We start from the raw sequence: 25,208 nt of genomic DNA, 5'->3' as shown, positions 1-25,208 counted from the left end.
CTATCCACTGGCTAATCCAGGACCTGACTCTTTTCTTTGTTATATTAACTTCCATTTCTGGCCTAATCTTATATGTTATTTCCCAACCCAGCTTAGCTTCTGTTCACACAGAGCAAAGACCCAAGGGTACTATAGCAGTACTGCTATAGTTCTTCTGAATGACCATTTCCAGTCCAGATGTCTGTTTTTAGCTATGTTTCTTGATCCAATATCACGCCCGGTATTTCCATAAGCCGCTGTTCAATCAAATAGGTACCGTACTCTCCACAATGTCACATAGCACATGTACCTCAGCCACTGAAATACAGCAGCGCCCCTCAATTTGACAGCAGCGCCATCTTCAATGTTGTTTCCCATGGCTTACGGAAGATGTATTGGACAACCGACGACTTGTTGCCGAATATCATTCGAAGGCTTCGTGACAGAACGAGGCCGTTCGTATCTGTAGTTGCTCCCGATGGCCGTCTCGAGCACATCTCAGTCCAAGACGTGCATAATGCCTCCAATCGAGCTGCCTGGTTCCTCCGTCGCAGTCTGGCAAGGGACGACGAGAAATTTCTCTACATGGGACCAAACGATATTCGATATCTGATTTGGATTCTGGGAGCTATGAAAGCGGGCAAGTGCGTGAGTACATTGCCTCCACCTATGAAGCGCAGGAAAGCTGCTGGACCATGAGTCTTGGACTCTGGCACCGAAAGAAGGGATATCCATTGACCTTGGTTAGGTTGTCTACCCATCTCCTAGCAACACTGTCGCATCAAATGTTCGGCTTTTCTCAACCGTGGGTGCAGCAAAGTTGCTCTATGCGCCTGAGATCTCCACACTCATCCAGCCCTTGTTGGGGTCACTAGGCGAGACGACGACATCAATATCCACGCCGTCCTACTTGGAGATGCTGAACCAGGAGACGGTCGATGAATTCCCATTTGCGTTTACGTTTAATGTACTAAAAGACAAGCCCTGCAGTAAGTGAACCCGGCCTATGTCTACACGCATACTTCGATGTGCCCTGTTGGCGCCAGAGACAGTGGCGTCTCTGTTTCAAGATGCTGTTTGTCTTACTTGGCGGTACCAGCTTGAGTCGACAACTAATTGCTAATGCTGTTATCGCCTCTAGTGGGTCTCCATGTAAGTTATTTTTGATCCATTTCGCATAATCTCGAGTATTGGTTTGTAGAGCCGCGATCGTCTATACGGAGGCTTCTATTCTGTATACCCGAGCAACATTGCTCATCAGATGTACTAATACCGATTAAGACTTCTGGCACATCAGGACACCCAAAGCCGATTTACTGGAATCATGCAGCAATGTGTAGCGTGATCATTCCTTTCGACTTTAGTACGCTACCTAATCCTCCCGAAAGGCCGCACTTATTGTTCGAAACATTACAAGGAAACAATGTATTCCTACCATTCCCGTTGTACCACGTAAGAAACTGATGGCCACTACCAAATTATCACTGCTTCTCCAAAAGCTAATCAAGTTTATTAAGTTTGGTGGAATAGGAATGATACTTCGTTCATTCCTCACTGACTCTACGATTATCCTTCCTGCCGTTGGCACGCGCCTCTCACCAGAAAACTTTGCTAAAATGCTGGAAATATCTTCATCTACTAGCGCGTTAACACCGCCATCGGTACTAGAAGCCATGCTGAACAATCCCAGTGAATTGGAAGTAATTTCAAGACTAAAGCACGTTGCTTATTCTGGCGGGCCGCTCAATCCGATCCTCGGTGGAAAACTTGCCAACATAATTCCGCATCTGTTTCCCTTGTATGGATGTACTGAGGGAGCTGGCCCTTAGTATGTCGCGCACTTGTTCCATCCACTATCACCCTCTTCTTGTTGCCTTGATCAATCGATGCATGGGCTAACCCAATCATAGTCTCGAGTCCACTGGTGACAATACGCACTGGGATGGTATGAAATTTATAGATTTGGGACAGCGCATGGAAGAAGTCATCCCAGGATTATACGAGCTAGTGATCACTCGTACTGAACTCATCAACCGGACTCAAGCCTACTTTTACACATGCCCAGATCGCCAGGAGTTTCGCACGGCTGATCTGTTCGCGCCCATTGAAGGCTCCGATGGCTGGTGGAAATTTCACGGAAGAACAGACAATTGGGTTGTCATGTCAAACGGGCTCAAAATGGACCCGACCGAAACAGAAAACGCTATTTGTAGTCACCCAAAAGTTATGGGTGCCTTGGTCACTGGATCTCATCGTTTTCGACTATGCCTTCTGATCGAACTAAAACCTGAAGCTGCGGTGGAAAGCGAAGAAGAGCGAAGCAAACTTCTAGATGAGCTGTGGCCGACGATTGACGAAGCGAATAAGGCTGCACCGAGGTTCGGGCAAATTCCGAAAGAGCTGGTCATTTTCACTTCACCAAGCAAACCATTCTCGAGAGCAAGCAAAGGGACCATTCAACGAAGACTCAGCATAGCTGACTACGATAAAGAGATCGAAGAGCTATATGCAAAGGCAGAAGAGGGGCTGTTGACCAATGGGTTACCGCCACTCAAGTCCTTAAGCGTCAACGATTTACTCCCATTTCTAAGAGATCTTTATTCCGACACCTTAGACAAACAGGATATTGAAGTTGATGACGATATTTTTGCAAAAGGGATGGACTCTCTTCTGATATTTGTTCTCGCGGCCCGCATCAAAGCAGGTCTTCGCAGACACGGCATCTCGGAGCAGGTCATGGGAAGGATTGACAACGCCTTGCTATTCAATTCCACAACAATATCCAAGTTGGCACAAAAAATCTCGAACGTCTTATCAGAAACCCCCAATGGATCTAAAGTGAGGAAGGGGGCTAACGCGGACGATGTGCGGGAGTTACTGGCCAAGTACGAGGCAAAAATCCCAAAGATCTTGAATAAACGACGAAAGGGCCAAACAATTGTTCTCACTGGATCACGAGGATCGCTGGGGTCCTACATACTAGCAGCATTCCTAGCAAGAGACGACGTCAAGAAGGTGTACTGTCTTAGCCGCAGCTCAAACGCTCAGGCTGACCAGATATCATCTTTGAAGGCCAAGGGGCTTCCGGAGTTACAGCTAGACCGAGTAGCGTTCCTACAGACCGATCTAGCGGCGACGAAATTAGGACTGCCGGAAGAAGACTATGCTAATCTAACGACAGAGGCCACCACAATTATTCACAACGCGTATCCCGTCCACTTCCTTATGCCCCTCCAATCATTCGAACCACAGGTTGAGGGCCTTGTAAACCTTCTCAAGCTAGCGCAAGACAGTGTCAGAGATCCGGCCGTGCTTTTCATATCTAGCATCGCAGCAGCGATACCTGTTTCGGGACCACACAACGTTGTCAAGGAATCTGTCCTGGATATCGAGGAAGCGGGCTCGCTCGCGCAACAGGGCTACGGACGATCTAAGTTCGTCTGCGAGAAATTACTCGAGAAGTACGTCTTTTCCAGCGGTGGCAAGGGCGCGATCCTCCGAGTCGGCCAAATCGCTGGGCCGCTTCAAGGGACGGGGGTTTGGAATATCTTGGAATGGGCACCGTCCATGATCCTTAGTTCCAAGTTCCTTGGTGTTGCCCCTGAGTCTATCGGTGTGGCGGCCATCGACTGGATACCGGTCGATGTTCTGGGGCAGATCGTCAGCGAGCTCGCAGACGACGTCGCGCGGCGCGGTTCCGGGGCTGCTGTTGTATACAACGTCATGAATCCGAAGGCGACATCGTGGGATGAACTTCTCTCGGCTGTGAAGGAGGTCGTTCCTAACACGGTGCCTCCAGATGAATGGGTCAAGAAGTTGGAACAGAGTCGGGACGCGGGTGCTCATAATTTAGCTCGCAACCCCAGTGTGAAGCTTGTTGACTTCTATAAACATTTGTTCCAGGGTAGTGGTAAAAACGACGTTACCATCGAGAAGCAAAACTTGTTGTGGGGAAGTAAGACAGCGAGAAACCTGTCGCCTATTAAGCCGGAGAACTTGTCGAAATGGATGAAAGGTTGGGGACTATAGGTTATGGTTTGTGATTCGTTGACTGTTGCGGTTGTACCCTTGTGGTGTGTTCATATTTACAACCGCTTGTTCGAAGTAATTTATTAGTAGTGGCATGTGATTCTAAGGTCTATTGACTCGTACAGTCAATAGCTGCTTCAGACACGGAGTAATTCATCGAAAACAATTGTATTCTTTGCTTCAGATAAAGAGTGTACTAACAGGAGCTTTGTGGATTTTAGGGTCGGTTTATTACTACTTTCACTTTCCTGGGTCACCAGCAAGCGTCTCTTTCGTCAGTGAGAAGTAAGGTATTGTCTACCTAGGTAGACAAAGGGGGTATGTAGGCCATCGTGATTGTTCCCGGCGAGTCACCAAGACCGAGAAGAACAAACACATGGCCGGTATCCGTACATATAAGTATGAGCTTGAGCTGCTCGATAACTCTCCATTCAACCCAAACCCTAGACAGCAAACATCACCACATCAATACCACAACATCACAAAATTAATCAGTAAGTACCTTAGCACTCTGCTACGACCATCAATTCATAACTGCTTATCATACAATCAAGCTAAAGCAAAAAAATGGCTGCCTCATCTTGTACTTACTGTAGCACCTACAAAGCTGACGGCTGCCGTCCGAGTATTCAAGACAGCTGCCCTCGTTGCAACACTATCCATTGCAAGCAAGAGTGGATAGAGACCGAGAAGTTTGGAGAGACCGCTCATCCATCCAGTTTCATGGAACAGGGACGCCGAGCTGCTTAGAGTCACCTGTCCTTGGTCCTCGAACGTCGCTCTGCTTGGCTACCTCAGTAGGTATACCGTGGTGGTAAGCGTAGACCAGTCAGGATATGTAGCGGATTTCTTCTAAGGCTGGCTCTTAGAGTTGGATTTTATTTTCAAGTATGGCATAGAATGAGTAGTTGAATTTATCTGTGTTTACTCCTAAAAAACCGTTGTTCTATAATTCATTGGTGATTCATTGGTGAAATGGTGTTCTTCAAACCTGGACACCTCGAAGGCTGCTTTGCCATGCTCTCCTGGTGATACACACATTACCTCGTTACATGCATATGCAATAGCCTCTTACGCCCCCATTGATGCTAAAATCGCGGGGCAAGCTGCTTACGAGGCGGGGCAGTGCCTCGGGACTTGGGTACCTCACCGGTAGACTACGTATTCTGAGTGTAGCCTGCAACCCATCAATACTTCATGTAGACTGACAGCAGCAGCAAAGTCAAAAGTAAACTCAGTTTATAATAAGCTGTCAACTGAGAAGTGGATTAGAAAGGTTTTCACCATGGCGACCAACCCTTACGAAGGTATGAATCTCTCTTCACATCTGAGGCGCGAAGCAAACGGCTAGATCCCCGAGCTCACATGTGCATCCGCGGTGGTATCTAGTCGAGCACAACATCAAGGCCTCGGAACAGCGGAAAAACCGCAGACGTCCCGACATGTCCTCTTTCAGCGCGCATCTACACCACATGAGCTCCGACCCAGCACACTCGCGCATCGGCGCCACGCCCGCCGACTCCGTCGCTCTCTTCCAGCTCGTACAAGACCAGATGTCCACTCTCGCCGCCGACGCTCCGACCGAAGCGAACCGGGAATTCCTGCTGAGGCTCGGCAACATGTTGGAGGAGGACATTCGCAACGGAGCGGACCGCATCCAGGGCGTCGACCAGACATACCTCGACTCGCTGGACCGCGTGTCGCGCAAGAAGCTGCAGTCAGATCCCGAGGGCGCCTGTATGATTTGCGCCGAGAAGTTCGTCGACGATCCGCACCCTCTCGTCGTCGAGCTACCCTGCCACAGCACGCACATATTCGACCTCGAGTGTGTTGGTCCCTGGTTATTGAGCAAAGGGACTTGTCCTGCGTGCCGGCATGATCTCACGGTATGAATGATATGACTTTCTCTGACATTATTCCTTCCCCATCGAAAGAGTTGTAGGGGAAACCCGAGCAATGACAGAGTAGATACTAACCCTGACCCCCTATTTTTTAGAAAAAGAAGACGGTGGAGATACCGAAAGATGAAGAGGAGGACGAAGATGTTGACGGACTGTATGGCTGAGAAACTGCCGTGCTTCAACCGATCTATAGATTTTACGTACGTAGATGCGCTTCCCATTGCGTGTTTGGTGATACCCAGGATATGAATAATGCAAAAGACATGATTATGTCATAGACTGCTCGCATTAAATTTCGTGTCATTGATCGATCATCGCCCTGCTGTTTAGACTCCGAGCCAGCAAGTCTGAAACTAAATAGAGTAATGACAACTCGTGTTGAGACATATGTCATATATATACATAACCTCCTGGCTTTTCTAGCACTAACCTTCCCCATACCCCATCACCACAGCACCTCAAACTCAGTGATTAACCTTGCCCGCCTTGGGCGCATTCCCAGTACCGCTCCTCTTCGTCTGTGCGCTCTTCGCCTGGTCCTCCACGGCCGGGGCGCTCCCGCCTTTGGCGAATTCTTTGTCGGCCGGGCTCGACTCGAGCGGGTTCTGCTTGTTCTGCTGCGCCGCGCCCTGGGCCGCTGTGTCCCGCGCGTTGTCGGGCGATGTCTTGTTCGGGTTGAAGGCGGCGTCGCCGTGCTTCGACGCCGCCTCGTCGTCCGTCCCGCTCTGCGTGTACTCGTGCGCCTTGGGCTTCAGCGACTCCCGGTCCATATCGTCCTTATACGGCATCCTGCACACCGCCGTCTGATGCAGCAATCGGCTTGTGCAGCTTGGTAGCATGCGCGCCGTTTGGAAGACTGAGGTGCGGAGGCCAGACATTTTTGTTTGTTTGTTTCTATTATACGTGTAGGTACGTAGGAGTGGCGGGAGGGACGTTGGGAAGTGATGAATGATGAAGTTGTAATATTCGCCAAATACTATTCGGTGAGGTACCTAGGTGGTGGTGGTAGATTAGGTGCGAGGAGGCGAGTTTCGTGATCAAGCTTTCTTTCTATCGACTCTATTTCCTCTTCGTATGATAATCCAGCTTTACTGTTAAGGAAACTCTTTGAAGTTCGAATTATTATTGTGAATCAGTTTATGATATCAATTGTTTGGTTCGCGTTGAGTAATGATGTAGGTACACCTAGCTCTAAGTCGGGTGATGATGTAGTGACGTCACAGCTCTATGGGGCATGTCCAACTGGACGAATGCTCCTCTCCCACAACTCTCAAACCCAGGGGCCCATTTCTGTGCCTTATTTAAATATCTGAGCTGATTCGGACAGAGACACAGTTCGATGTCAGAAGGCTGTGGGAGATCTGAACCCTCGTGGGCCAAGCGCCGCCTTAATGGTAGGGTTAAGCTCTGAATCGTTGCAACGACACCTGGGTCTATGAAAATATACTAACATAGTATTTGACGGATATGCTCAACTAAGCGTAGCGATGCGTGAGAGCATGGTGTATATTTCAATTCGAAGGTATAATTACAACAAGAACTTACTTAAGCCTCCTTCCAACGCCATTGCTTATTCCAACTTTGTTTTACCGATATGACAAACGGGCTGTCTTCCCCACAAACTATACGATCATACCTAATGACCCAGGGTTATACATTTGTAACCACCTCGTGTTTATATGCTAAAGGTGCTGTTAAACGAAGAGTGCAACGACCACTACGAAGCCGGTGAAAGCTAGCCCATTCGCCCTGCGGTAACCGCCAGCTTGTCCAACGCTGAGTGTATTGGAAGAGGGAGTGGCAGTGGTCGTGACTGTCGCGGTGCGAGTGACAGTGACAGAAGGTTGTGTAGTCTTAGAGGTGCCATTACCATTGCTTGTTGGCAACGTAGGAAAACTGAAGCCTGTAGGGGTGGGCATGAACGAATATGAGGTCTGGTCGTCTCCATGATCGGCTTCACCATCACCGTCGTTACTACCACTTGGAGTTACTGATGAGGTAGCCAGGCCTTTAGAGGTGGGCGTGGCAGTGGAATCGACATCGCTGTCTTCGCAATCATCGCCGAGGTAGCAGCAGGTATCACCACTTGTGCAAGTTCCGAAGTCAGGACAGTATGTCCCCTCACTGCTACAACAGGTACCAGTAATAGGCATGCAAAAGTTGCCGCATGGCACACAGTTGTCGCCACAGGGGAGTTCTATGAAGTCGCATGTGTCTTCGGCGGGACCCCAGTCGCACTAGAGACAAGATGTTCGTTAGATAAAGGTATCAGTAAGTGAGATATAACTTACAACTTCGCCATTAGGGCAGCAATAATCTGGTATGCAATAGTAACCCCGATCGCACGACTCTCCTGTGCCATCGTTGCAGCAGTTGTCTCCAGAGAGCATACACCCATCTTCACAAACTTCGTAGCCTGACGGACAGGTAGCCAATACGTTGCCGAATAGCCCCTGGTTTGTCGAGATGGCGTGCTGTTTCCGGGACACTTTCCCAGCCAGAGTAAGTGGCGCCAAAAGAATGAGTGCTCGAGGACGCATCTTCATAGCAGTGGATTAGAGCGAAGCCTGTCAATGAGGAGAAGGTGAGGATCAATCATCGACAGAAAGCGCGCCCCAAAGGCACGAGTACGAGCAGCTCGCTCATCTTTATTATCTCTCTAACATACTGTATTACTCTTATTTAACTCCTTTTCCCTGCATCGTGCCCAAAATCACACCTAATTTATATTCGCGAAGCGATCTCCTCGCCATGATGCCAAGACGTCGGATTAGGCCCCCAAAGCTGCGACAGCCTTTCATTCAAATCAAAGCTTGATCCTTCAGCGTGACAGTGGCTTTTACTATGTCTTATTTACTACACAAAATCTCTTTTATGCTTAATTCATGGCATTCGTTCACCGACTTGTACGTCGTAGCGGTAGGATTGTCAGAAGAGGCTACCATCTATCCCCCTTTATACCCTCAATAAATTACATTGCCCTTGGTTGGCGCTTGGCATGTGCCAATTAGGAGTAATCATTGGAATAGGCCTTCCTTGTAGAAAATGACTGGACAGGCTGAAACTAGATATATTATTTATGACAACCTGAGGGCAAGGTCATATTCTAATGATTAGAGGACAGGGGGGGAAGACAAAGAAACAGAGCGTATATAGATAGCTAGAATGAGGCTGAGTTTTCTTACCCCTGACCTTCTACCATCTTTCGATAATTGTCACAACTTAAACAACATCTGCTCTGTCTATGTTGATAAAGAGTCTTGTCATACTTCACAATATGGATGCTATGGGCATTTATGCACTGTGAGCCCGAGAAAGCAAGGACGGGTATATGATATCAAATTTATTAGATCGAACTTGGCTTCAAGACCGCCTATCCTTTAAAAACTCTGCTAAGCTAAGACTGAAAGTGAAATGCCTATAAGTATCTTATCTCATCTTACTCGTTACATTTCTTTAACCTCTAAGATTCAATTTTGAGTGGCTGCTGTATACCACCGTAACTTGGTACGACATTCATTAAAACGTTGTGAGGAAGGTATTGGGCATTGTTTTATTACGAATGTGCTTTATATGAAATAATCTAGTTTGCTTAACAGTCAGTCACTACTAAGATATAGTTGTGTCTGGAAGAGCGGTATATCCGTAGCGGCATACCTTTCGAGCGACTCTACGACCAACTCGAAAGCAACTACTCGCCCTTACTGCAGAAAGCGCGCAAACTTTGACTCAAAATCCCATATTTATCGCCAAGGGGCGGTCCCGAACCTGACGCTAGATATACAGCGCGCTCTATGAGGATAGTCTTCACTATCCGAGTCATTGTAGGGGTGATCAGCCTCTCGCTCTGGATAGAGTAGGGTACGGTTATAATGCGGTAAAGGGTGCTCTGGGTCGTCGAGCATTTTCGCAAAAACGTACCCTAGAGCCTCGCGAGCTTCCTCTATCGTAGGTCGCGACCCGTCTATTAGCGTGTCCATGATTTGAAACAAGAAATCCTCGATGTGAGAAATCATTCCAGAGTTGATTCTATGGCGGACAGTTCTTACCCTGTGCCGGATGTTGGCTGGCACCCTGCTTGGGCTTGCACCAAAAGAGAGGAGCTGAGATGCTGCGCAGTAGTTGTTCAGCGCGAGGGCGTACGTCAGCGGTGTTTCGAACCAATGACCAGGACAAGCTGGTGGAGCAAGGAGGCTATCTCTGGGAAGTCTATCATCAATCGACCGGCCGCGCTCAACGAACATGCGAACCATGTGTGCCGTAGTTGACCTATCTCTGAAGCAAATAGCAAACCGCAGGGCTGTATCATTTAGGGGTATGGTTCTCAGCACCATGTCTCTCATCGACTGACCGTCCGCAAGCACCTCATTCCTCGCTACGTTGTTCATTGCGCTCAGTAACACCCTAAGCTGTGCCTCTTCTTGGTTATACTCGACTAACACCTGGACTAACGCTTGCACGATAGCTATGTTAGCACCTGAAGTGGCACGGCAAATTCTCTGAATGCTATGGGCCAAGGTGCTGCTGTTGTTTACAATTTCCCACCGTAGGCTGATCACAGCGTGTTGTACGTTATTTGCTTCTATTGCGGCGCCGGTCGCGCTTCCATGGCGATGATCCCAAACGGCACCCTCGTTCAGAACGTGAAGAAGCGCTCGGGGCATTGGACGCTGGCTTCTTGCTAGGCATTGTAGCGCGCGGTTTCTCACGGTTTGAAGTCTCTGTGTAGCATCAAGTGGTAGATCTATCGGTGGCGCTGCTCTCTCCAAAAGAGTCAGTACTATAGACTCTGCCCCTGCTCTCATAGCCAGGAACATCTCTCGACTTAGCTCTACTAAACTAGTTGTGTAGGCTGAGAGATTAGGAGAATGATTCAATATCTCAGAAGCTATTTCCATCAGTATGTCCCGCTGACTTTGGGAGAGCGCGGCGAAAAACGCTTGCGTTGGCGATAGATGATTAAGAGCATACTGCAAGGGGGTAAGTGCGACGAGGGTCGGGCGTGTAACAATGTGTTCAAGATCTGCTCCTCGCTGCATTAAGTATCGGACGATGTCAAGACGCTGGCTAGCTATGGCAACATGAAGTGGCGAAAACAAATTTCTCACCATAACGGGTACGGGCGTATTAGACTCGGGATTCTCGGGATTAGGGGGTGGACTGGGCGGCTGGTAACCTTCTGGTCTGTTATCCGGAAAAGAAGAGTTCAAGAAAGTATGACGGTCAACGTTACTGGCTACACATACCTCTTCGTAAAGATCGAGAAGAAAACCGATCTGCTCAACGCTGTAACCATGGCTGATTGCTTCTAGGAGTAGAGGCTGGCGGTTATGTTCAGGGCCCGATAATATGTAGGTAGGAATCGCTAGTTGGGCAATGGCATCATCGTAGAACACGTGATATCTGTTAGAGTTGATGAATAGATCCGGGTAGGCAAATGCGGCAGAAACTCGATCGGCTGGACTCATTGCTTTGGCTATTTCAATAAGCACCTCTGTTGGCATAGACTGGAGGTTTGTCATGCTTCTACCGGCTGAAGGGCTTGTACCTATGGCAAGTGAAGCAAAGGCGCTAGGAATGACCCCTGAGAAATCTATATCGTTCCAGATAAGGGTGTCTCCTGTGCTCAAACCACCAGACTCCGAACTAACAGCCGAGTCGATCCGGCGGGGCCCTACGCCAGCGCGGGGAGGAGTTGTAGAATTTCCAGGGTTCCGAGCCATTGTTATAGTTATCGTCTTAAACAAGAATGTTATTTCGATTTAAGTGTATGGACTCAGTTGTTCGAGTGCTGAGTTGAATAAATTAGTTATGAAGTTGTGTATTGCGAACGGAATTGAGTGATTAGCTGAGAGAAAAGAAAGATTATAATATATGCAATTGCCCCTTTATTCGCAAAACAAGGCCTTGTTTCAAACAATTGATCCTAGTCGAGTTTTCAGGCTACTTCTTTCATGTCTAGCAAGGTCAAGGGTGGTGTAAAACAACAACAACAATGTTTCTTGTTTTCAATTACACACTGGAAACCCAAGTCTCACTGTCGAAGTCGTCCTTTTGGCAGCCGACATAACAAGGCCGCTGTTAATCGTTGGAATAAATCTTACCAAAAAAAATCTTATAACAATTCAAAATATTATTACTAGATCAGATAACATTATTCTATCGCAATGAGCTCAATAAAGGACTGCAATTGTTACCAGAAATTGAACAATGCATATGTTACACGTAGTAGTTGCTCGCAAAACTTGAACTTCTAACAGGCACCAAACTGAAATATATGGAAATGTGAGCTTAAAAGGTATTAACGATATGACCGGCCTATGAATGACATTTTAACAACGCAATAGTCTAGGAGTTATTGAAGCCATTACCTCAAACTAACCTTTAGAAGTGATTTAATATACCGATATAGAAAATAGAAGATATATGAATCACACCAAGAACCTGCCATACACTAACGAATTACGTGATAGTAAGGTCATAGACACAGTGACCCAAGACCTACAGCTGAAACGAAAATGAAATAAGTATGATATGCTATTGAAGATCGGGCTTATACATACCTAAAGAGCGAGATTTCATAACATGATGAATTCGAGGTTAATGTATTACAGGCGATCACTGAGCTGGAATTGGGATGTATAAGGCTGGAGATCTTAAGAATGTTTAGCTGCCATGATTGTCTCAATGTCAACTTCAACCGTACTATTACGAAGCAAGCAGGCTTGGTACATTGGTGGTGTTCTCGAGGATTACTGGGAAGAGCTATAGCTGAACTCTTTGTAATTATCAGCACTCCACTAGGCATAACGGCATTGAACAAATATTACGGCATAATAGTAATATTAAGTATACTAGTTATATGCAGAGGTCTGGGAATAAGTTTAGAACTGATTCCCTTTCGTGGCCGACGCGATTGAAGGATCTTTCATAGTTGTTAATATCTCTGACGCTTCTACAGTCTGATGGCCTCTAGTCACACGCAGGCCATACATACACCTAACATAATAATATGATATTAGTAAGGCTTGAACGGCCCGCGTATAACGAGTCCCAGAGTCTCTGGGACTGTTGCTATTGGCCATTATCGGCCACCGAGGCCTACAGACCAGACACGTATAGCGCGTGCAATAGTGGCTTCATAGTTCAAGTATATAGACAAATGTATAAAGACTAAGTGCCTATACGTATATCGAATGTCACTGTCATCATGCTTTGAATGCAAAATAATGCTGCGAACAAGACACTTAGGTTGTACCTATATGGGATACTGGATGATAATACTTGACTTCATGACATTCAACATAAACTAGTACATTGCGACCATTTTCGTTCCGTAATACATATTTTGCCTTGACATGTCTATCCAACCCCATCATATTCCCTCCCAAAAGTACCGTACCACCACCGATAATGACGTGTCACATACCTCAAACAGTACCACTGCAATCTCATCAGATGTAATACATCGTGTTCTTAAGGCTTTCATGCACATTAACCGACGGCACATCCGTGTTCGGCGAGGACGCGAGAGACACTGTGTCAGAGTTCTCGAATAGGTCTGACAGATACACTCGCGAGCGAGTGCACAGGATATCTGCATAGTACGCAGGTGGGCAGATGCTGACGGCCTTGGTGGCTCGTCCGAAGAGGTGGCACATTTCGTACGTCAGCTTCTCTAGCTGATTGACTGCCTGGTCGCGTGACAAGTTTCGGAACACCTCATCGATCAATACAGTGTAGTGGGCGGGTCGAGAGGTTCCTGATGAAGGTGTCAGCGGGATGGAAAGGGATAGGTAGTAAGCGTTTCGGGGTAGAATGGGATAACTTACCTTGAAGTCCTTTATGGGCTGTTAAGAAGAAGTCCCATGTGCCGGCAAGAGTCACGCCGCGATCGACTACAGTCCCATTCTTGATATTCCGTGAGTTGACCATGTGCCTTTGATCGGTGGGATAAAAACGAGTCTGGTGTCGCTTGACCGAGACGATGATACTAATCTTCGGACGCTGTGTCGCCGGATAGACTTTCTCGCAGGCTTTCCGCATGTACGGTAGTTCATCCTCCAGGACCTTTTGAAACTGGCCTTCGGATACACCGTCTCTGAAGATGATGATACATTCTGGCAGCCGTCTATTGTGCTGTCGGTACAGCTGGAGACGATCAGCAAATGCGGTTTCGAGAATATCACTCAGCATCTCTACGCGCCCGTCTTGAGCCCAAGACGCTGCAGGCCATTGGCCGAGGTGTTCGTCGATGCTTGCGACCAAGCCAACCAAGCTAGGCAAGCCTTGTTTGTTGCCAGCAAGGTTGGTTGGATGAGTCACATCATATCCAACAACCATGGTGGGATGTTGCTTGATGATAGTGACATCATCCCGTAGCCTATGATTGATCCCGCCCATTTTGAGATTGACCTTCAATCCCAGGTTGGCATAGACCTGGGAATTGTTCTTGATCAGATTCTGCTGCAGGATATTCTGAGTGAGATACCCAAAGTCAACGTCACCCAGCTTCTTCACTGCGTTATAGATCGCCGTGTCCGTCTTTCTACCTGGCAGCACGACGAATACAAGTTGTGGTTTGAATGGCTCCATGTCCTTGAATACAGCTCGAACGGCATCTGCCGGGGACCCGCGCACTGTAACTCTGGTCTCAAGATCTTTCTTCAAAGGATCAGCCGCCATGTTAATTCCCTGTTTCTGCAAGAATTGTACCCATGCCCGCATGTTATTGGCCACATCGTTATGTCTCTGGTGTGCTCTATTTCCACTATCGATTGATATCCAGAACCACCGATCAATTCTTCGGCCAGGTTTGAAGACGCGGACGTTCTCCATGTTCCACTCTCCATCCCTAGTGACGACGATTTTATCCTTATTCGGTTGCTGGACATCTTTATAGACGATAGTGGGTGGTAGTAGTTCTCGGCCCTGTACTGTAAGCAAGGTCTTGTCCACATTTATGCCGAAGCGACTGAGGCATTCTGGGTTGTCAAGGCCGAGAACCTGGCGTCCATAGGTCGATATAGACGTCGCATTGGCGTATGGTGAGTGACAAGAGAAGTTGATCATGCCACGAGTCTCATCTGGAGTCGTCTTTCGACGGAGGGCTTGTCCATCTATCACCTCGACAAATTCAGCAGGCATGTAGACTGGCCGAGCCTTGGTTCCGATGTTCACTACAGGGTACTTGGGGTTCACATTGTACCCGTATCCTTGGCGCGGTTAGTCTCTTGACTCTCTTGAGTGGGGAGCAGATCGGGTGCTTACTCTTCTTATAATAATCCGCAACGGAGCAGTATGCGTTACCTTGGAGACCTGCAGGAGCTGGGGCTTGTAGATAAAACTGGACATCCTTTGCACCAGCACCTCGCTCTCGCACTTTGGGTCGGTTAGATCCGGTTCCATCGGATGGGTCAGCCAAGCCGCAGATAAGCTTCTGGTAGAAGCGAGTCTTTTTTGGATCTTTGTCTTCAGAAAGAACCTTGCACTGGCCTCTTAATTTCCCAAGAGACTTGTTTATGTAGGCATAATTGTGATTGAACTGATCAATTAGGTCTGATACGAGACCTTTAGGCCGGAAGACTCCATGGGCAACGTTGGCGTTCAGGAGAAGTCGCCCGGTGGCGGGCCGAGCACTCTGAAAGTAGCCCCGGATGATTCGATTGAAGTCGGGATAGCCCAATTCATACTGCTCATTGGCCAACTTCAATGGAAAGTACCGACTGCGGCCCAAGGCCGCAGTACCTTCATTACTTCGAGCATAGAAGCCGGTAATGATGCTGATGGCGTCAATTGCATCTGCGTATTTTGGAAAAGTGACTTCTCCTGCAGGTTCTTGCATCGTTTTCAGATAGTCGAAGAGACCAGGTAGATCGACTGTAGTTGGCCCATGGAATTTGACTTCATACACATCGTCTCTCCCCTCATCACGGTACTGCACCGTGACTATGTGGTCATCAGGTAAAGTAAATGGCGCAAGTGAGATCACTTGATCCTTGAATTCAGTTGCAAAAGTCACAGACCCCGCAACTTGATCGAGAGCCGATTTGATAATAGAGTGAAGCTTTTTGCCTTTCGCTTCTCTTGGTTTCCGTTGGCCGCCTTTCGCGCCCTTCCCCTTGGGCGTCTCTTTGCTTGGGTCTTTTGGTTTGCTCTTTTCTGAGACTTTCAAGGAGTACTTTAGCAAGGCTACTTTGGCTGACGCGTCCAGTTTGAAGTAGTTGGCCCAGAGTATGACGCTCGCACCCTGAGTGCCGAAGGCTGGCCGACGGGGAAACCAAGAATCCTTTGGATCCTGGGCAGCAGAGATCTGGACTTTCCCCATCTTAGCGGTCAAGGCACTAACGCCCTGACCTTTGACAAGGTTATCCTCAAGTTGTGTAATGGTGGCATCCGGGCGTGGTATAGAATTTGGACTAAGAGAAGTGTTAGTATTGCTGAGGTCGATGACAATTGAGATAGCATACTTAAAGACAATCTGCTCGCCTGGGAACTTGTCTCGATTATAACCCCCGCCCCGACCACGGTCAGATCCGAAATCCCCCCGCCCTCTTCCGCGTCCTCGCTGAGCATCACCACCCTGGAACCCTGAGAAAGTTGCACCACCCCTTCCCCGACCATGGCCCTGGAAATCGCCGCGGCCACCACCATCACCGCGACCGCGACCACGGTTACCACGGCCCCCTCCACGACCTCTGCCTTGGAAATCCGACATGCTCTAGTAGATCACGTGGATTTAAGATAGTAATTGCTGGTAAAAGACAAGGAGATAAAGTGACTTGGGATTCAGAATAGAGTAGATGGTTCTGTATATGGTAAATACAGATCTCGATGATTTAAATATGAGAGAGACAGGTGTGTTACGTGTTACTGAGCTGCGTGGTTCGTACAAGACTACAGCCAATGAGTGACTGTAGAGGCTGAAACAGTGTAATGAGGTATCGCCGCTGGGATATACAATATATATTCTAGATGTGTCGCAAAATGGCAAATGACCAATGTGTCCTGGGTTTGACGATTGATAACACAAAGCAAACAAAAGGGATGCAAATAGCTTGCGGCCAGCCGCTGGGTGACACACACTAATGATGATATAATGTATCAACAAGTCTCGTTTCGGACTCCGATTAGGCCCCTTCGTTTGGAATCAAACTCTCAGAGCCGCAAACAGGCCAGCTTGGAGCCAAGATGTGGTGGAAGCAATAGCCAAGCAACTTCTAACCTCCACACCCGTCTCTGCTCGTCGTATGGAGGGCGGAGCGGGCTCGGTGTCAGTGAAAGGTGAGCTGGACAACAAAGCTCGCCTAGCTTTGTCGACTACCTAGTATGAGGTGAGAAACAAGTTCATCGTAACGTTGAACAATTCCGGGGTAAAGGAGGGGTATAAATTGAGAAATAGAATCACCTAGGGCTTTGCTGTTGGCCCAGGTAAGGCGCACACTTTGACTAAGCGAATAAGCAAATATTTCTGCAAGATATGAGACTTGGTCTAGGGACTTCTCTGATACATAACACACGAGAAACTGGGGGAAAGTAACGAGGCCGTACGGTTTTCTCGCTATGATGCTGAGGCGGTGTACTTCCCTACCTAAGTAATGAGCCGTTGCCAAGCATGGGTTGACTGATTCACAGTACCAACATCTGCTTGGTCACGGTGCCCTAGCTTGATGAGGGTCCCTGTCGCCTGTCTAACCAGACCAGGTTAACTAGGCACACAATGACAGACTTGTGCCGTGCTAGATTGGGAGCTGACCTACCCGTTCTTTCGCCTCTTGTTGCATCATTCTTCACAGACAAACCTTTATCATGTATAACGCTTCCCATCAAACGACAGCCATACCTGACGATTATGGAATGACCGAGATGTCTCCGTCAATATAGCCTGACAATATATGAGTACTGAGCCCTAAACCGTGCTGTATACATCTCACCGCCTGTCGTGGCTCGTCATGTGAGGGAGAACGCCACGACTAGGGAGGGGTGATTCGCCTGCTGTGTGAAACTGCCAGTTTGTCTGCCTTACAGCCACAGGCGTGTCGCCAGCTCAATAATCCCGGAGATGTTCCCAATTAAACGCGCACACATCCCAACAAGCCGACACGTCGTGGAAAATATCACTGTCCTGCACTGTGGTCCGTAGGCAGGCTGCCTGAGGACTGTTCACCAATTACACGTCGAATGACGGGTTCTGCAGCGACGTGTATCCATGGGACACAGGATGGATGTTGGTTCGACGTGACACCCACGTCACTGAGACCCTGGAATCAACGCCCATGCCGTATCCCATCGTTATACCGGTAGCATGCATATACCTGGTGAGTCAGGATATGCGAGTGCTTCCAACCCTTCGAGGTGAGTCATAGTCTAACCCCTCGCCGAGCCACTGCACTACCCGGTCTCGGAGATTGTGCAACCCCAATGTGCTGCTTGGTTCCAAGACGTGTAATGCATTGCTCTCCTAATGGCACAACCCAAATGTTCTTGTGGGAGGCGAGAGGGCTCAGAAGAGGATACCGGCTGTGCTACTTGTCTCTGACAATGTATTCTCGCTGCTCATCAGGTACTCGGTAGATGGCGGGGAGGTATCGCAGACAAAGGTTTCGCAGCGTACGGCAAGGCTACCCGCAGCGGGGATCCTGCATGAAGGTCGGCCTCTCCTAGGAAGTGTAGGAGTCATAGTCCTGGTTTCGGTGCCCTGCTGGACCAGTTGACAATTACAATAGCCTGACGGATTGTTTTCGCAAAAACGAACCGTTTGTGTTCAGTCCTAGATGAGCCTCAGCTACTAATATGTCCCCGGCTAAAGAGGGGTAGGTCGCAACCCGAGAATGCGGGCAGAGGGTGATTGGGTTGCTGAAGTTGCGTCACATCTGTGTGGGCTTCCCCCATCCTAGAGGAGATCCCATCTTCAAGCGCGAAAGGAAATTGAATGTATACGATGAGGCTAAGGGAAGAAAAGAATTGCGGACCCGTGGATGGGCCGTGAAGAAACGAACGAATACACTGTACTAGAAGAGCGTACGTGTAGTATAATCGAAAGGATACCTACCTATCTTGTAAGGACACCATGGTATACTGGTATACTTGGCCAGCTCAGAAAGCATATCCGCCAGAAAATGGTAGAAGGCAAAACAAGATACTATTGACAGGGGAGAAATCAGCAGAAAGAATTTCAATTTAACATCGGTTTCTCAGGCACCAGCAACTGAACTAGGTCCTTCCCATACTAATATTTCGAAGCATTTCGGGCTAGCACTGACAGACAGCAGACAGCCACCCCACTCACACATAAACTCATTGTCTTGATATCTACACCATTTCTCTATGGAGGAAAAAAAAAGTTTAGAAAAATTAGAAAATGTTGGTCCTAGTACATCGGAGGAAATTAGAGCCAAGGTACTGTAATTGAAGCATCCCACGACTCCGTGATTGACTCCGCAAGAGTCACGCATGCTATCTCTATCTCTCTCTGCTTACCCGTGCTTGTTATCGCCTTATCCACGGGTGACTTATTGCTGCTCCAAGCTGGCCTTGAGCCCGACGCACTCTTCCCGATTTGTTTCTGTAATGAGCCTCACGATCGAATCTTGAATGTTTCGCATTAATACCTTTCCGGCAACTTTGAGATCAATAGTCTCACGCTCTAGCGGATACCAGAAGCAGGAGGCAGTGACTGATTAGTAATCACTACAGCAGGTGTTGGTGGATATACAATAGATAGCAATACGTGGATGAATCTCATGGGCTGTCATAGCACTATTTGTTGTATTTCTCACCTTGATTCACTGTTATTCCACAATAAGGGGGGCTCTAGCTATGCTGGCAGATCTACTTGACAAGTTACATATCTTATGTTCCCTATTCTGTCTCGTAAATGAATGATTAGGTAACATATAGTTCCCATTAGGTAGGTTCTCGCCCGATTGAGATTGACCGCTAGCTTACGGGCCCTCTTCCGCGGCAATCCTAGATATTGGTTCTTGTTACAAGGAACCCTAGTCTTCTCATAAGAGCAACATTGCCATTCGCCATGTGAAATAAACACAGTCCCTATCATTGATTCACAGATATACAAAAAGTCATCTCTTGGAATCGGTTATATGGTTAGTAATATGGTTTAAATTCAATAAAGAGACTTCAAAATGTAGTTCGACACTAATTGTCTCCATACTATTGCAAAGCTCAATCTTAGGTTGATGACCTAAAAGACCACAGAGCTGTGAAGAGATCCATGTAACAGATAATGTGATAAGGCACGCCCCAACCATCAATTAAGCATTGCGCTTAAGAAGCGCTCTATTCTAAGAAATTTACCACCTAGGCTCTCCTCTTTCCACCATGGGCGTGTCAACAACAGCGTTGCGGTCAGCAAATGGGTCATTCTCATCCTCTTCTGAATCCTCATCAGACTCGGCTTGACGTGAGGGCGGAGACAGGGGGCGAGGAGGAGGCGTTGGAAGTTTAGCAGGAGGCGAAGGCCGCGGGGGCGCTGAGCGACGAGGCGAGCTGTGAGGATTGAGACTCAGCCCAGCCATGTCCGCAACGGGACTTGAGGGAGAAGCAGGCTCAGTCGGTGACATTGGCTGCTTATGCTTCTCGGTGGCCACTAAACAATGTCAGAAAATGAGAGTCTCTTCGTAGATTAAAGCACTTGAGGGCTACAAACTGCGGTAAAGATGTGCTTGCTCGGCTAGTTCGTCTTCAGAGTCACTATCGGCATCTATTGAACGGTCCAATTGCTCGAATGTCATCAAAGCTACAACGAGCTCGTCGTTGGCGTGCAACAGGCCGCCGAGCCATTGCTCATCTTCGACATAATGGATCTATCCTAGTTAGCCAAGTTGCCAAAATAGATCGAGAGAAATGAGCCGACCTACATAACGTAAGATTTTTCTTCTCAGTTTCTTGCATATCTCAAAACGCGAGACAGCCACGGCATTCTCAGATATCCGTTCCCTCTCCCTGTTGATGCTTTGCAAAGCGTTGTTGAGGTTTGTAGCTGCGATAGAGGATTCCGCTATCGCAGCCTTCATAGACTCCTTCTCAGCTTCTAATTTGAAAGGTTTGGACTTTTTGTTCTTGTCCTTCTTCTTCTTATCTTTAGAGGAACTCGAGAAGAGGGATCCGCCTCCAGATGCCGATCTCGTATGGCTATACGATTGAATAGTTTGCGTTGGCTGTGGATATGACACTGGTGGTCGGGAAGATGAAGCCTGAGATGAAGCTTGTGCAGGTGGAGAGGGTTTATTCTGCTCTGCCTCATCTTCCGAATCACGGAAAGGGTCCTGCTCTGTCTCACGAAGCACTCTAGACTTATCTTGAGTGACCACTTGCTTCCGGCGAGGAAGTTCCTAACCAAATCAACGCTAAGACACACTTCTGCATTTCATCGAAGACCGAGTACTAACCTTGTATAGCCGAGCAACACGCTCCAAGCCCGGTGTGTTCTGATATTCAGCTGCCCAGCTTCGAAACAGCTCAGAGCACTTCTTTCGCACATCAGGGTCGGACAAGCCAGAAGTACCGCAGACTCGCAAGCGTTCCAGAAGGGGCTCATCAACGAATGTACGCTGGAACCGAGGACCAGCGTTCTGGATCAGCCCATCCAAAAGCACCAGTGCTCTTATCTGGCGATGAACACTGCCATATTTCAGCTTCTTGCGGAGAGCTCGTGCAGCTTCGGCAGGGCCAGATGCTTGAAGCTTAATGACCTCAACGAGATCAGGGATTCCGCTGAGATCATCTTCCTCGAAAGTTTCACTTGTAAGCCGCTCGATTGTGACCGTAACGGCTGAGTATGGTTTCTTCTGCGGCGGGAATTAGCATGCAACATAGACCACAGTGGCTCTTATCCCTATCTACACTGAGGAGCTAGACAAGGGGTTCAGGCGCACGGCACGGGTCTGAGGGCGGGCGACCTACCTGCGAGAACATGGCGAAAGCAACAGGCGATTTGGGCTAGTGACGTCAGGCTCTTCAGCTTGTCCAGGTCAGCAGCGCAGTTGGTCTCTTCAGCTCCTGGGACTTTGGAGAGATGCAACGTCCGTACCAAAGTATCCTTTGCGACAAAGACTCGCCGCACATGGGCCGCGCAAACGTGGGCTTAGGACTGACTGACTGAGTGAGGGGTGAGCAGGTGAGACAGTGGCCACAATGCTGCGAACGACTACGGCTACAGATATGTTTGCTAGAGAGACAATTACGCGTCTGCCTCTGCACAGCCGAGGAGTAATTATCGCGGGGTTATCTGTACTATGTACGAAATAGCCCATTAAGAGGGAGCACACATGCATGCGCTACAAGCATGAATTGGGGGCCTCCCGACAGGTTCCACAAAGAGGATCGCACAAGAGACCTAACTACCTAGGCTAGGCAGGTGCCTAATCTGGCTAAGTTAGGCTCTGTGGGTTACCTAGTGTCCTACCTAAGTACGTAAGTAAGGGAGGCCCAAGGGATCAGGAGATACAGATTGACTGACATAGTACAACACGACACCACCGTCTTCGATGGATTTCCTCAATATATTCAGAAAAACACTCCCATCAATTCTTTGTGGCCGAATAGCATGTGTTCAAAACTTGAATCCAGATCGCATTGTAGGTCGCGTATTATAGCTACCTAGGTAGGAGGCGGGGTTCCATGTTGAGCGCTTGCAGCGGGTTGTCCGCTGTGGTGTAGCCTAAGGAGGGTCGAGGCTGGGGCCGTACGCTAGGTATATATCTGCTAAATGCATAGGTAGGTAGTCTAGGTAGGTATTCGATGAAACCAGCATTGATAAACCGTGCATGTTCAGAGCGGCGATGGAAAGCACAACCTATTACCTCCATTTAGAGCCTTCCTTCGAACTGCTCATTGAAATATGGGCGGGAAGTCATGATCAAGATGATAGTAGATAATGCTGGATAACAACAGAAGGTGCTCCACGAGGGCTCAACCTCGTACCTACCTGAAAGTCCAAGGAGCAGACAAGCGCTGTTTCAAGCCTTCTTGCAATCCCTTCCAAGGTTGCTCATGCCCACGAGGTAAAGGCGACAGGCCATCCAGACTCTACTTATCTACTCTGAATATTCTTGCTTAAGACCCAAGACAACAATCATGAGATAATTCCCTATAGCCTAGGTACTGATTGGTATTGTATATTCATCTCAAAGTGTAGCCATTACCTAGCGCCCAAGTTATACGTCTTAGATCACTGTAATGGATCCCACCACGCAACCTGAGATGGATAAGCTGGCAGACGGCTCGACTCTAGACACTGACGTTGAAGTCATAAGGTAGGGGAAGAGCTTTGAACTTCACCTAAACCAATACCCCTTCACTAAGATCAATATAGTAGTACTACAGCTGGAAACTCGCCGCCAGTGCCAACTACTATTACTGCTCTGCATCTTCAAAATTCTACAGCTACAGCACAATTGGACCATGGAAACCTTCCACTTAGTGCAGCGCATACCGAAATTTGCAGAAAACGAACAGCCGATGATGCTAAAATGCCAATAATGAAGTATCCCAAGAGAGCGGTTGAGAGTGCCCAACCAATAGGCTCGAACCGGACCCCTATTACCCCTTCCCGGACGCTGAGCTCTCTCTACTCCCTGAAAGTGACGAAACCTATCAGAAAGACTCAAAGCAACATTTCCGCTAGAAAACACGCTGATACCGCCCGATTCCCGGGTTACCAGGTTACTGAACAGTTGACACCTCAACCCACTGGCACATTTTTCAGTTTAGGAACTCAATACGATAGTGGAAATACGCCTTTAGCAGTAGCTAATGATGCTCACGACGAGAGTGGTAGCGAAGAGTCGAGTGACTTGTATGGTCTAAACGGGATCTCAGATGATGATCTGGTCCGGCTGTTAACTCATAACCCCGAACCTGTACACGAAAACCACATACCTCCTTCAAGTGTACAAGGGTGGGATCATGGTTCACAGTCAGCCGCGGATTATGATCCGAGTCTAAAATTTACACCTCCTGATCCACAAGAGAGCGATGATGACGCTGGTGCTTCTAATGATATTTCAAATTCACGGCAAGACGATACTCTTGAAGATCTTCTAGATGAAGATGTTGACTGGGATATCGTGTTAACAAATGCAAACGTCCTACAAGATACTTCATCAGTTGCTTCAGAAGCTGCAACAGAGACGTCTAGATGTGCAAATATGGAGGTTCATACAGAGGGATCTGACCTTATTGAACAGAGTTCATATGGAACCGGGGTCTTGACTGCATTTGTTCGACCATCATTCCCCGACAAGGTCCGGGATCGACCTTCTGTCCCAGGCATGTCCTCTGACACGATTCTTCGCACTTGTTTCAGGATAGGCGCAATGATAAGCCAAACAGCTTGCTGTCATAATCATCAACAGAGTGTCGTGTTCGAGTTATACGCTCGCGTCACCTATTCCAGCCGCGAGACATTATCACGAAAGCAGCATTTCCAATTCGTCGACTTATTCAAGGACCAGCAACCATACCCCGCAGCCACACTTACCAACTGGAGAGTCGACAGCCAGCTTGACAAGGACAGCGCAGCGTTCCTAGACACCCGTGGCGGGCCGCGTCTGTGCTGGTGCATGTGTAGACCAATCAAGGACCCCAAGGCGGCCATAGGCTGGACTTACACGGTGCTGAAAATCAGAGAAATTGGCTGGGAGGAGATCCGATGGGCGAAGAGAATCACCTGCGGAGATTCCGAAGGGGTCGCCACCAATCCGATTGTTGGCGAATTGCCATGAGTGAATATTGCTTCCCGAGATTAGCGGCCATGTTTCTTCATCTCTCATCCCGTGATTGCCGACCTTACATTATCTGACACTGAGAAGCTAGATACATTCGCATGTACTGCTAGATCTGCGACGTGAATCAGCGTTGAACTTACACATTCTAGATAGCTACTACTGTTCATAGGATCTAATGCTGCTGAATACTCCGGAGAGTGTCCAATGGTAGCAGCGAATGCTCACGCATGTACTAACCAAGGCTCATGGCACGCCTTAGAATTATTGTAATTCATAATACGATAAATAATCTGCCTGCTATGGCTGCAAATGTCCATACGATCCATTCGAATCACCTTCTTTCAGACCTCAGTAGCCAACTGTGTAATCACATATAACAGTCCAGCCCTTGCTAACATCCAGAGCTAGTCAATATGTCTCATACAAGCGAGCTCCGTATAACCTCATGTTCAATACCCGCTGCATGTCTTATTTGCGAGCCTTTAGTACGCATGCGCCCGATCCAGTAGACGAACTACATGCTCGGCCGTACGAAATTATCCAGCGCGTG

At 48.1% G+C, this 25,208-nt stretch overlaps 8 protein-coding genes across 8 annotated transcripts; 3 read left to right on the top strand and 5 right to left on the bottom strand.

Moving 5' to 3' along the window:
• Positions 1 to 369: 369 nt before the first annotated feature.
• Positions 370 to 4,008, top strand: F5B22DRAFT_645335 (uncharacterized protein; the record flags this gene model as incomplete). Its single annotated transcript, XM_047978566.1, has 6 exons — positions 370 to 627; positions 728 to 968; positions 1,121 to 1,131; positions 1,261 to 1,431; positions 1,497 to 1,807; positions 1,890 to 4,008. The coding sequence occupies 6 exons, from the start codon at positions 370 to 372 to the stop codon at positions 4,006 to 4,008; spliced, it is 3,111 nt and encodes a 1,036-aa protein (XP_047832190.1).
• Positions 4,009 to 5,165: 1,157 nt separating this feature from the next.
• On the top strand, positions 5,166 to 6,254 carry F5B22DRAFT_91168 (uncharacterized protein). Its single transcript, XM_047980685.1, has 4 exons — positions 5,166 to 5,315; positions 5,398 to 5,894; positions 6,005 to 6,109; positions 6,171 to 6,254. The coding sequence occupies exons 1-3, from the start codon at positions 5,294 to 5,296 to the stop codon at positions 6,071 to 6,073; spliced, it is 588 nt and encodes a 195-aa protein (XP_047832189.1). The 5' UTR covers positions 5,166 to 5,293; the 3' UTR covers positions 6,074 to 6,109; positions 6,171 to 6,254.
• A 119-nt stretch (positions 6,255 to 6,373) lies between these two features.
• On the bottom strand, positions 6,374 to 6,787 carry F5B22DRAFT_645333 (uncharacterized protein; the record flags this gene model as incomplete). Its single annotated transcript, XM_047978565.1, has 1 exon — positions 6,374 to 6,787. The coding sequence occupies one exon, from the start codon at positions 6,785 to 6,787 to the stop codon at positions 6,374 to 6,376; it is 414 nt and encodes a 137-aa protein (XP_047832188.1).
• Positions 6,788 to 7,329: 542 nt separating this feature from the next.
• On the bottom strand, positions 7,330 to 8,605 carry F5B22DRAFT_601606 (uncharacterized protein). The gene is made up of 2 exons (XM_047974624.1): positions 8,201 to 8,605; positions 7,330 to 8,146 (listed from the first exon to the last, which is right to left on the bottom strand). Exons 1-2 carry the CDS (start codon positions 8,453 to 8,455, stop codon positions 7,604 to 7,606), a joined length of 798 nt encoding a protein of 265 aa, XP_047832187.1. The 5' UTR covers positions 8,456 to 8,605; the 3' UTR covers positions 7,330 to 7,603.
• Positions 8,606 to 9,473: 868 nt separating this feature from the next.
• On the bottom strand, positions 9,474 to 11,632 carry F5B22DRAFT_654400 (uncharacterized protein; the record flags this gene model as incomplete). The annotated part of the gene is made up of 1 exon (XM_047979797.1): positions 9,474 to 11,632. The coding sequence occupies one exon, from the start codon at positions 11,630 to 11,632 to the stop codon at positions 9,653 to 9,655; it is 1,980 nt and encodes a 659-aa protein (XP_047832186.1). The 3' UTR covers positions 9,474 to 9,652.
• A 1,731-nt stretch (positions 11,633 to 13,363) lies between these two features.
• On the bottom strand, positions 13,364 to 16,626 carry F5B22DRAFT_645330 (ribonuclease H-like domain-containing protein; the record flags this gene model as incomplete). The annotated part of the gene is made up of 4 exons (XM_047978564.1): positions 13,364 to 13,671; positions 13,742 to 15,124; positions 15,180 to 16,327; positions 16,379 to 16,626. 4 exons carry the CDS (start codon positions 16,624 to 16,626, stop codon positions 13,364 to 13,366), a joined length of 3,087 nt encoding a protein of 1,028 aa, XP_047832185.1.
• A 3,376-nt stretch (positions 16,627 to 20,002) lies between these two features.
• F5B22DRAFT_90531 (uncharacterized protein) lies at positions 20,003 to 22,192 on the bottom strand. The gene is made up of 6 exons (XM_047980682.1): positions 21,961 to 22,192; positions 21,834 to 21,891; positions 21,320 to 21,718; positions 20,789 to 21,262; positions 20,578 to 20,734; positions 20,003 to 20,517 (listed from the first exon to the last, which is right to left on the bottom strand). Exons 2-6 carry the CDS (start codon positions 21,843 to 21,845, stop codon positions 20,222 to 20,224), a joined length of 1,338 nt encoding a protein of 445 aa, XP_047832184.1. The 5' UTR covers positions 21,846 to 21,891; positions 21,961 to 22,192; the 3' UTR covers positions 20,003 to 20,221.
• Positions 22,193 to 22,384: 192 nt separating this feature from the next.
• F5B22DRAFT_90705 (uncharacterized protein) lies at positions 22,385 to 24,779 on the top strand. Its single transcript, XM_047980683.1, has 3 exons — positions 22,385 to 22,933; positions 23,068 to 23,185; positions 23,245 to 24,779. Exons 2-3 carry the CDS (start codon positions 23,109 to 23,111, stop codon positions 24,653 to 24,655), a joined length of 1,488 nt encoding a protein of 495 aa, XP_047832183.1. The 5' UTR covers positions 22,385 to 22,933; positions 23,068 to 23,108; the 3' UTR covers positions 24,656 to 24,779.
• The last annotated feature ends 429 nt before the right edge of the window (positions 24,780 to 25,208 follow it).

Source organism: Xylaria bambusicola (assembly GCF_022495145.1).
Source record: "Xylaria bambusicola strain CBS 139988 unplaced genomic scaffold F5B22scaffold_14, whole genome shotgun sequence".
Lineage (NCBI taxonomy): Eukaryota > Fungi > Ascomycota > Sordariomycetes > Xylariales > Xylariaceae > Xylaria > Xylaria bambusicola.
Note: the sequence above shows the minus strand (reverse complement) of the source record. Positions and strands in the feature narration are given on the sequence as shown.